At 39.3% G+C, this 11,321-nt stretch overlaps 1 protein-coding gene across 1 annotated transcript in view; it reads right to left on the minus strand.

The window, feature by feature from the left end:
* The window catches only part of LOC102865765 (myomegalin-like), a 37,035-nt gene extending 29,571 nt beyond the window's left edge, over nt 1-7,464 (minus strand). The window contains exon 1 of the mRNA XM_006900335.1: nt 7,343-7,464. Within this exon, the coding sequence (XP_006900397.1) occupies nt 7,343-7,464 (122 nt within the window). The remainder of the gene's footprint in view (nt 1-7,342) is intronic.
* Nucleotides 7,465-11,321: the final 3,857 nt, after the last annotated feature.

The following is an 11,321-nucleotide window of genomic DNA, read 5'->3' on the forward strand; positions in this document are numbered from 1 at the left end:
ATTTACAGAGATTTTGGGTTTTCATTCATTCATTGTTGCACTGTTTTCTCTACCCTCCTCCCCAGTTCGTTCTTCTCCCCCCCGCCGAATGTCTGTTTTAATTGTCCAATTGCCACAGTGCTTGTCGAAGCCAGTCATAAGACCATTATTGTAAAATAGAAGGATAATTAGGAAGATGTGTATAAAGGTCCAAAAGGAGAAGGGAAAATGAGGAAGGAAGCAGAAAAAGGCAAAGGATGGAAATCAGTAAGATAGAAGAGTTTAGTGGGTGAACTGGGGGGAGAGGGTTAAGGATTAGGAAAGATTCAATGGGGACACTACAAAACAGGATAATAATCAACAGTAAATAATTATATAAAATTAAATGTAAATGAAAGATTATTTAAAAAAGCATAATGTTCATATTAGAACCTCTTCTCAGAATATTATTGCTTTTCAATTTTTGACTCATGCACTTTTAATTTGTTAGTTAAAGTTGTATCTTCTAGGTTGCAACACTTCCATGATACATCTTCAAGGATATGAACATGTACGGCTAAGCACAAATGATAACAATGCATCTAAATTCCAAAATCAATCTCCATAATAGTCTATGTGTTTCCTACTGCCAAAGGGGCCCTTTAGAGTAGTGAGAGAAGACCTTCACCCTGAAACCCACAGCGTCCCTTTTCAGCAGGAAGTAGCTAAGAGAATACGCCATCCCTTTTCCTTATGAATCAGGGTGAAGTCTCTCTCAGGGAGGAGTGATAGGGAATGGCAAGGGACACACTCACAAAGGAGATTAATCAGAACTGGCTTTGACAAGCACTGTGGCAATTGGACAATTAAAACAGACACGTGGGGAAAAAAGAAGAACAAACTGGGGAGGAGGGTGGAGAAAACAGTGCAACAATGAATCAAGGGAAACCCAAAATCTCTGTAAATGTTCATTAAAACTAATAAAATTTAATAATTAAAAAAAAGACAAGGGGAAAAAAAGGAAAAAAAAGCATAATGTACAGAACTTAAACACAATGTAAATTAACTATTGTGTCGAAAACAATTTAAGATTTTTTAAAAAAGTTGTTTTTCTGTACCATTGAGTTGAAACTGACCCACAGCTGTCTTAGTGACACCAATAAGAGAAGGAAATAAAAGATATCCAAATCAGCAAAGAGAAGGTAAAATTTTCTCTATATGCCGATGATATGATAGTATACTTAGAAAACCCTAAAGACTCAGCAAGAAAACTACTGGACATAGTCAACAAATTCAGCAAAGTGGCAAGATATAAGATCAACATACAAAAATCAGTTGGATTTCTCTACAGTAACAAAGAGAATATAGAACCAGAACTAAGAAAAACAATACCCATCACAATAGTTAATCACAAGACTAAATACTTGGGAGTAAATCTAACTAGAAACACAAAAGACCTATTCAAAGAAAATGACAAAACATTATTACAAGAATTAAAAAGAGACCTGGGGAAATGGAAGAATATACCATGCTCTTGGATTGGAAGACTCAATACTGAATAGGAAAACTCAACAATTCTACCAAAGGCTATCTATAAGTTCAATGTAATTCCAATACAAATATCAATTTCTTTCTTCAATGAGATGGAAAAGGCAATTCCCAATTTCATCTGGAATGAAAAGAGATCCTGAATAAGCAAAAAAAAAGAGAGAAACAAGGGGGCATCTCACTTCCTGATCTCAAATCCTACTACACTGCCATGCTGGTTAAGACAGCATGGTACTGGTTCAGTGTTGGTGGGAGTGTAAAATGGTACAACCACCCTGGAAGGCAGCTTAGAGGTCTCTCAAAAAGTTAGAAATAGAAATATCATTTGACCCAGAAATTCCACTAATGGGAATATAACCTACAGAAACCAGAACTGCCACCCATGTTTATTGCTGTATTGTTCACAATAGCAAAGAGATGGAAGCAACCCAAGTGACCATCAAATGAAGTGTTAGAAAAGCTGTGGTATATTCACACAGTGGAATACACAATGGAATGTGGCACTGAAAACCAAGGAACTCATGAATTACTATGCTAAGTGGATAATCCTAGAGGACATTATGCTGAGTGAAATACCTCAATCACAAAAGGACAAATATTGCATAGGACCAATATTGTAAAACAGGACTGACACTGGGGTTCAGGGAAGACAGAGGAAAAGGGGAGGAATGATGTATACTGCATTACAAGAGATGAGGGAGAGAACTGTTTAAAAGGATATATGATTAGGTATTATTGTCATGTTAGGAGTCCAGAATGAAGACTGCACAATGCAGTGGACTTGAGAGGAGGGATTGCATAGCAATGAAAGAGTCTTTATTTTACTTTTCAAGGAGAAGAGTGAATTGGGGGGAGGAGGTTGGCAGGGAGAAAACTGCAATAATGAATGAGTGGAAACCCTTTAAAAAAAAAAGACTAGACTCAAAATAAAAGAAAAACATTAGTTTCAATTGAAAAAAAAATGGGTGATTATGGAGGACACTGTGCTGAGTGAAATATCTGTCACAAAAAGACAAATGCTGCATAATGCCACTGTTATAAAACAAGATTGACATGGACATTGGGGTGTACTAAGAAAAGCGGGGCTAAATAGTGAATACTGCATTTAAATAAATGAGGGAAAGAATTATCTATAAGAAATATATGATTAGGTATTTGCATGACAACAGTCCAGAATAAGAGGTGTATAGCAAAATGGACTTAGGGGCAGGGGTGAGGAAGAAGGAGAAAATTATGCAACAAAGAATCTTTTTAAAGAGAAAAGTGAACTGAGGAGAGGGTAGGAAGGAATATGTGCAACAATGAATGAGTTGAAATCCAATGAATGAAATCCAAGTTTTTTGTAAACTTTTGTTAAAATATCGATTTTTTTTTTCTTTATAAAAAGCAATGGCAACAATTTTGGACATTTTGGAAAAGTTCGCCTTCAAACTTCCTGTTTTTTCTAGTCCTGAGTTCCCTTCATTCACAACACTCTCTCTCTCCCATTGCTCATCAGCTGTGAAATTGACCGAATGTACCCAAAGGTGAACACTGACTCCAAGTTGTGAACCCCACACTTGGTGCCTTTACCAGGACTGGTGGTTTCCTCTCGCTCAGCCTCGTTCTCACTACGGCCACACGTCTCATAGCCCAGATCCTGTAGGTCCACCTGGACCTGCTTGCTGTCCTGTTTCACCACGGGTTCACCTGCTTGAGGAGAGACACAGTGAGTTACAGAGTATCTAAACTTCCAGCAAACACCTTCAACCTAGGGACACGTCACAGGACACTGAGAGGCAGGGAAGGTCTAATCCAAGGTGGGATAGATGCTTCTTTGGACTTACAAGTGTAAAAGACCACCTTCTCCAGATAACAAGACTCCCCTCCACCAGGAGGTGTTTATCATTAATGTTTACCATTATGTTTATCATTAATGACTTTACTTATAGATAACCTAAGACTCATCAGGACGAGACATCTTAAAGTCAGTATTACATGCTGTCATACTTAGAAACACAAATTATTTATCCTCAAGGGCTAAAGAATTGTTTTAATTGAGCTAAGTAAGCCTCCCAGACATGCACTGATCAATAAGAGAGCTATTAGTCATGTGTGGCTATTTTATACTAAATTAATTTAAAGTTAATAAAACTCAAAATTCCCAAGTTGCACACATTTTAAGTGCTCAACAGCTGTTTATGACATTGATAGGAAATACTCCCAATGTGGTCAAGTTCTATTTCACAGCACTTATTCTAGACCAAGAATGGTGATCTGTTGACCTTAGTTTTAGTTGTGATTTGAGTGGAAGTTTACAGTATATTAGTTTTTCATTCAATCGTTCAAGTACATTTTGTTTAATAACATTGGTTACAATTCCCACAATGCCTTATCAATCCCTTGTTGTATACTGTCTCCTCCTTTCACTCATCCTCATAAAGGCCTATTATCTATTTACTAATTTTCCTCCTTTCTCTGCTTTTGTAGACTCTGATGTAGTGCAAAGAGAAGGGAAATGATTAGTGCATCTTTAGAGAGGCAAGGTAGTTTATAGACTAGACCAGAAATTATAAACTTGGCTTTTTTAGCTTAATTTCCTGCTATGCTCCTTTCTATAAACTTAAAATCCTGTTAGTCCTTTACTCTTCAAAAAGTAAAACATACCTTTACAACTCTAGGACTGTGGACTGTGGACTACATTTCGAAGTGGGGGAAGAAAAGAGAAATTGGCAAAACTTGTACCTTCTCAGGTAGAAGATAGGCTTTGTTGATGGTGGAACTGTAAGACTTACTAAGCATGACTCGGTATTTCTCCAGCTGGTTGGCTTGGGCAAAGACTGTGGCTTCTGATATCAGTAGCTTCTCCTGCAGATCTTGGTAGTGTTGTTTGCATTGTGCCAGCTGTGAGCGCAGTCGCTTGGTGGATCCTGTGAGGCTAAATCCTGACTGAGGTCCAAGGTCACTGGCTTGGGATAGGTTATCCATCTGTGAGAGGAGCCAGCACAGGCATCAAGACAGTCACTCAAGTCTTCCCACCCACAGTAAGTAATTCTCTTCCCTCGCTGAATCCTGTGTCCCTTAGTCTTATTCCTAGCACTGCACTCCCCGGGCCATTTGGTAGTTATCTGCTGCCTAGACAGAGCTCCAGGAGAATTAGGATCATGCCTTTTCCCCCTCCTCCCTCTCTGGATTCTTAGCATCTAGCACAGTAAAAAGGCCTGTTGAGGACCTTCAGTACAGGTTTAAAGAGAAGTGGTGACAACTTCCACTCATCTCTCCATGTCCTCCTCTCCGAGCCGTCCTTTAAGAATCTTTTATTATTATCCATCTTACTGAATTCTCAGCAAAGCCTTTCTGTCAATGGGTACCTTCTCTGGCCCAGGGAAAGGTCACGGTGAGCTATGTTGAAAATAGCAGTGATAAGCATTACATACCATTCATGTGGGTTATCTTAGAACCTGACAAATCCATATATTCTGGGACTTATACCACCAGGCTGGGGTGATTTGTTTCTCTGCCAAACTCCCTCCAAGAAGGGCAGAGACTAAGTCTTGTTGCCCACTGTCACACACTGTCTAGAATGTTCTCTGGAAAATTATTCACTCAAAGAATATTTATGAGGCAATCTAAGAGCCTCTGGAAAGGCCTGAAAGTGTGATGAATGTTATTATTTGTAATGCATTTAGTGCAAAGACCTCCTTCATCCATCCTTTCCTGATCTACAGAATTGTTTAAGGTCAGTGGCATCTCCCACTCTTCTCCAAGTGTCTTTCCTTTCAGGTAAGCCCACACTTACCTGGTGGGTATCCACTGAGAGCGCAGCCCCAAGGTCAAGACTCTGAGGTCTGGCCCCAGTCTTCATGATCACCTCTTCCTCTTGGTGTTGGTGCTTTCCAGAAGACCAAACCAGTTCTGTGTTCATTCTGTCAATTTCCTTGGCCAGGTGCACCAGGAACTCTGGAGTAAGCTGACTATTCCCTTCTTTGCTGCTCAACACCAGCTGCTCATTGAGGAGGTTGATAAAGCTGAGGGCCTTCCTCAGTTTCCCCTGGAGCTTTCGGAATTCAGCCTGAAGGCTATTCTCATTCAGACCCCTTTTGGCTACCACAGTTTCCACCACCACCTCGCCCTTTTCCTTGTCCTCCTCAATCTCCCATCCATCAGACATTGCTTCTCCCATTTGCTCTTTCAATTCTGCGTTTTCAAGGCAAAGGCTCAGCATGGTGTTCCTGTAAGAAATACATGGTCAGGGATCAAGGTTTGGTTTTTATGAAAAAGTTCTTTCTAATGGTCTCTTTTACCAAAAAGGGGATGCCTCAACTGCTATACAGAAAACAACTTAGTGATTCTTAGAAAAATTAAAAATAGAGTTATCATATGAGCTCACAATTCCAGTCTTAGTCATATACTCAAAAGCCTTGAAAGAAGAACAAAGCCAGATAATTTGTACATCAGTGTTCATTGCTGTACTCTTCCCAATGGCCAAAAACTGGAAAGAACCCAAATGTTTATCAGCAAATGATATATTTACCACATCTTTTTTTAATAAAAAAGATGTGGTAAATATATCTTCAATGGAGTGTTACTTTGTCATAAAGAGAAAGAAAATCTTGATACATGCTACAATATGGAAAAACTGAAAATATTGAAAACATTGTGATAATTGTTACAGTTAGAATTATGTCCCCAAAATATATATTATAAATTGTACCCTCTCTGCTTTTGGTTTAATCCCATTTGGGAATGGGTTGTCTTTATTAGGTTAATGAGGCAGAAATAGTGTAGGTGTATCCTGAGTCAATTTCTTTTGAGATACAAAAAGGAGTAAAAAAGTGAGCAGTCCTAGTGGCAAGAAGCTGCACTGTAATCCCAGAGGTACACGGTTCGAATTCACAAGGAGCTCTCCTCGAGAAGGGAGGGTAATCTCCTCCTGTACCAGTCATCTGATTTGATGGTACAGACACACAAAATAAAAGGGTTGTTTTTTTTAAAGTGAGCATAAGGAGAAATGAGGGAAGATGTGTCCCAGCCACATGAAAACCTCCCAGGAGCAGAGGTTCAGAGACAAGGACCTTCCTCCAGAACCAAGAAAGAGAGAAAACCTGCCCCTAGAGATGCTGTCCTCAATACAGATTTCTAGTCTTCTAAATTGTGATGGAGGACAAAATTTAGTTTTTCAAAGTCTTAAGTTTGTGATATTTTTTATTATAGCATCCCTAGAAAATTAAGAACACGAGTAAAATAAGTCAGTCATAAAAGGACACTGTAAAACCCCACCTCTATTCCACATGGTAATATGTGTGTGTGTGTGTGTGTGTGTGTGTGTGTGTGTGTCAAATTAAAAACATACAGAGACCAAATGTATAGCATCTCCAGGCATAAGTTAGATGGAAAATGTGGAAAGGGTTAGTGGTGCCTGTTGGACAACGTGATGAAAATAATAAATGTCATTGAATTTTACATGTGATAAATATTTCAGTGACAAACGTTATTGTATAAAAGCTTATCTATGTATATCTGTATCTATCTACATATATTCACTGTATGACATAAATTTAATAAAAGAGGCATACTGCATATACAACTAGAAGTTTTCTACCCATGAATGTGATGTACTTGGCAAATGGCACCCATTGTTATATTGAATTTAAATCCAATTTACTTCAAAAACAAAAGAAATTACTATGATCCATTATTAAATTTTGTCTAAAGAATTTCTCAAACCGATAGACCTGAGATAAGGACTAAGAAAAACAGCACCATGAAAGCCTTGGCAACAGCATGGTGAGGCCCTCAGTTATATTGACCTCAGCCTTGAGCTGGAAGTCTCCCTTCCACCGGGAGGATGCCCTACCTGATATGAGACACAGAGGAGAATCCTGCTTCCTCAATTTGAGCCTTTAGCTCCTTCAGTTCCCCCTCAGCTTTTCTTTTCTCCTCTAAATGCTGGTGTATCTCTGCCCTCAGGTGGAGCATCTCCTCCTGAAGACCTCTGTGACAGTCCTCTCCTACTGGAGAAGGAGGAGGAAGAGATATGTTCTGGGTTTCCACAGCTGCTAGACTTTTCTCCAAAGCCACCTTGATGATCTGCAAGAAAATCATAGCTGGGTCACTCAGGAGAATCCAGGAGGAAACAAGCCCCCAAAGACAGCCTTTAATAGGAACGAGCAAGTCAGACCTCAAACGACTCCCCCACTCCAAGTACTTCCTCAGTCATAATAGCCATTGGAGTAATACACCATTGGAGATTGGCTTTGGCCTGGTCATACCAAGTGGGCGGGGAAATTCTGCCACGGGGAGGTGGAGAAGACTCCAGATGAGGATGAGAAGAAAGCGTAAATATATAACACATTAAAAACACAACCAAACAATACAAAGATAAATAATTTAAAATGGACAAGTGATCTGAATAGAGCTAGAAAATGTCTAGAATAGGTTAAGTCCACAGAAACAGGACATAAATTAGCGTTTGCAAGGGGTTAAGGGATGGATGAGAATGGAGCATGATTCCTAATGCATTTAGGGCTTCCCTTTTTTGTAAAGAAAGTGTTCTGAAAATGCTGTTGTTAAGTGCCATCAAGTCAAGTACAACTCATGGCAACCCTATGAACAGCAGAGCTGAACACTATTCTATCCTGTGCCATCATTATTTCAAACATACTTGAGCTCATTGCTACAGTCACTGTGTCAATCCATCTGGTTGAGGGTCTTCCTCTCTTTCACTCACCCTCTGTCTTTCCAAGTATCATTTCTATCTCCAAGGAACAGCCTTTTCTAACAGCATGCCCAAAGTACGTGAGATGAAGTGTTGTCATTTTCACCTCCAAGGAGCTCTCAGGCTACACTCTGAGTGTTTCTAGAATGAAATAGCCACAATACTCTAGAACTAGATTGTAAATATACTAAAAACTGCTTTGACAGGGTGAAAATTTTATATCAATTTTATCCCAGTAAAAAAAATTTCTGAAATAATGGGGGGAAATGAGACTTAAACAGGAATAAAGTATCTATATGTTCATTGTGCTTCTTCTCTTCCTGAAAGAACAAAGTTCCCTGAGAATCTCTTCACAAGTCAGGAAGCTTCACCAGCTCTACAACACTTGAGTCTTTGGCCACAAAGATATTAATACTCAAAGCTAAGACCCTGCCTATAACTCAGACTCTAAAAAGGGGTGACTAAGGGAGAAAAGCAGTCGGGAATTCCAAAGATGAGGTGTACTAGGAAAATCTGCTGTCCAGGACCTCTCCAGAGTGCTAAAGATTAGCAATGTCAGTGTAGAGATGAATGTGTGTCTGATGCAGGCCATGGTCTTTGCAGTTGGTTGTTATGCATCTAAGAGCTAGACAATGAATAAGGATGACAGAAGAAGCAACTATGCCTTTAAGTTATGTATTATGGAAAGAGTATTGAACATACTGTAAACTACCAAGAAAACAAATCGGTCTGTCTTAGAGAGATTAAAACCAGGTTGTTCCTTGGAGGCAAGGATTTTGAAGCTACCTCTCATATACTTTGCATATGTTGTCAGTAGGGGCAAGTTCTTGGAGAAAGACATCATGCTTGGAAGGCTGAAGGGTCAGTATAGGAGAGAAGACCCTAGATGAGATGAATTGACGCAATGACTGTGGCAATGAGGTCAGGCATGTCAGAGCAGGTAAGGTTGGTTCAGGATAGGGTAAAGTTCAGGCCCATTGTTCACTAAGCTATGAGTCATAGTTGACTTGACAGAATATAACAACAAGGGAGGACATTTGTGGCCTAGTCCACAGGGAGTTGGTTGATAACCCAAAAGATGAGCCTGATCTTCAGTGGTTTAAATCCACCAGCAGTTCTGTGAGAGAAAGATAAGTATTCTCTTCCTGTGTGATTTACAGCCTTGGGGACCCAATGAAGGGTAAACTATGGGTCAGTTTTGATTCTACAGCAATGACTAAGAAAGAAAGGATTCAGAACAAAGTGCAGAGCTATAGGTCAAACAAAGCAAAAGTTATTTCATTGGCAGTAGGAGAATCACATCCTTCAATTACTGAGAAGTTAGTTACCCAACTAAATCCAGTGACATATAGAACTTTTTTAGTTATTACAGAGGCTACCAGCCAAAGTCTAAAATCTAAGAGAAACAATTTCTCTTGTGAACACTCCTGATGCTACTCTTTAATGTTCCAATTAAGACTACTCTTATGTCTTTTTCTCAAATTAGAATTTTTTTTAAACTTGTAACTTTTCTCATTGTTCATTTTACTTCTCTCCAGCTTTCCCTCCACCCCACTCCTCATGCTGCGCAACCAAATCTGAGTAAGATAATCTTAGAGTCTAACTCCAACACTCATCTGTCAATATGACATACCATGGTGGCTTTCACAGTGCTGTGATGCTGGGAACGATGCCACCATATTTCAAATACTAGCTAATTTCCTCATCAACATGAAATGGATTGGACAGATTTAAGTAGATCGACTAGGAAGAAAAGCCTGGATCTACTTGTAAAAATTAGCTAATTAGTCACCAGAATATCACCTTCGATTCTGAAGCTTTGTCTGACATACTTTGGGTATGTTGCAAGGAGGGACCAGTCCTTGGAAAGGGACATCATGCTTGGGAGGGTAGAGGGACAGCACAGGAGAGTAAGACACTCAATGAGATGGATTGATTCAGTGACTGGGGTCATGGGGGTAGTAATGTCAGAGCCAGTATGTTTGGCTCAGGATAGAGTAGGGTATAGGGCTGTTGTACATAGGGTTGCTATGAGTCACAGGTGACTCAATAGCACATAACAACAAAAATACCAGAAGCTACATCTTTTCAACTAGAAGACACTCAAGATACAATGGCCATAATAATTGACTCAAACATACTAACAATCATAAATATAGTGCACAATGGGGCAATATTTCTCTACATTGTATTTATCTTGCCATGAATTAGATCTGTCTGACCCAATGGCAAATGACAACAAGGTTATAAATTTGGTATAAGAATTTTTCCCATCTGTTCCCCACTGTCCTTAATATATTGCAGTGACACATTGGCTTCTTTTTCTTCTCAGTGACAGTATTTTGAAGTTTAACTTCAATTAACTTTTGATCTCTCCATTCCCAACCCCTACTTATGGCTATTTGTGAGTCATGTTTTCTTTTTTCTCTATAAATACTGTAACTTTGGAAGTACAGAATTACAGAGTCCTTGGGCTATTTGATGTGCCTCTCTGTAAATTTATGGTAATTGAATGATTAAAATAATTCAATTAGAAATTATGTAAATTCTGTACTTTTTAACTTCATTCATGTTACCAATACCTATTACTAACTGAAACCGAATAAGGCCCAGAGCAGTTTCTAGACTAGCAGAAGGCCAATCACGTTTACTTTTGACTTTAGAAGAGAGCATGCGAACATCTCAGTCATGGGTTTGGGGGAGGGTTGATTCATGGCAAGTGCGTGCAATGGCATCTGGTAGCACAGCGTTTGAAGCTGTGAAGCACATATAGCAGGGAAGGAGGAGATCATCAGATATGTTGCTCAGTTCCTTCAACTCCACTTGTGTTTAGTGAGTCTGAGATCTGGGAAACTCTTGAGAACGCCTGTCCTCTAGCCCTGCTTCCAGGCTGAGCTAGGCTGGTGGCCACTTCCACACATGCCACAGAGCATATATGGCAAAATAAAAGGGAACTGGATAAAACACCTTTTGAAAGTGCAGGACTCATTGCTTTCTATATGAAACTTTTCCAACTAACTCAATGAAAGGGAACATTGTCATCAATTTTCATTCTTTTCTAAATTGATTTATTTTCTAAATCTTAAGGATTCTTTTGGTAAAAAATAATGAGCACTCA

This window comes from Elephantulus edwardii, unplaced genomic scaffold, assembly GCF_000299155.1.
Source record: "Elephantulus edwardii isolate Elephantulus edwardi_28Jun2011 unplaced genomic scaffold, EleEdw1.0 scaffold00280, whole genome shotgun sequence".
Lineage (NCBI taxonomy): Eukaryota > Metazoa > Chordata > Mammalia > Macroscelidea > Macroscelididae > Elephantulus > Elephantulus edwardii.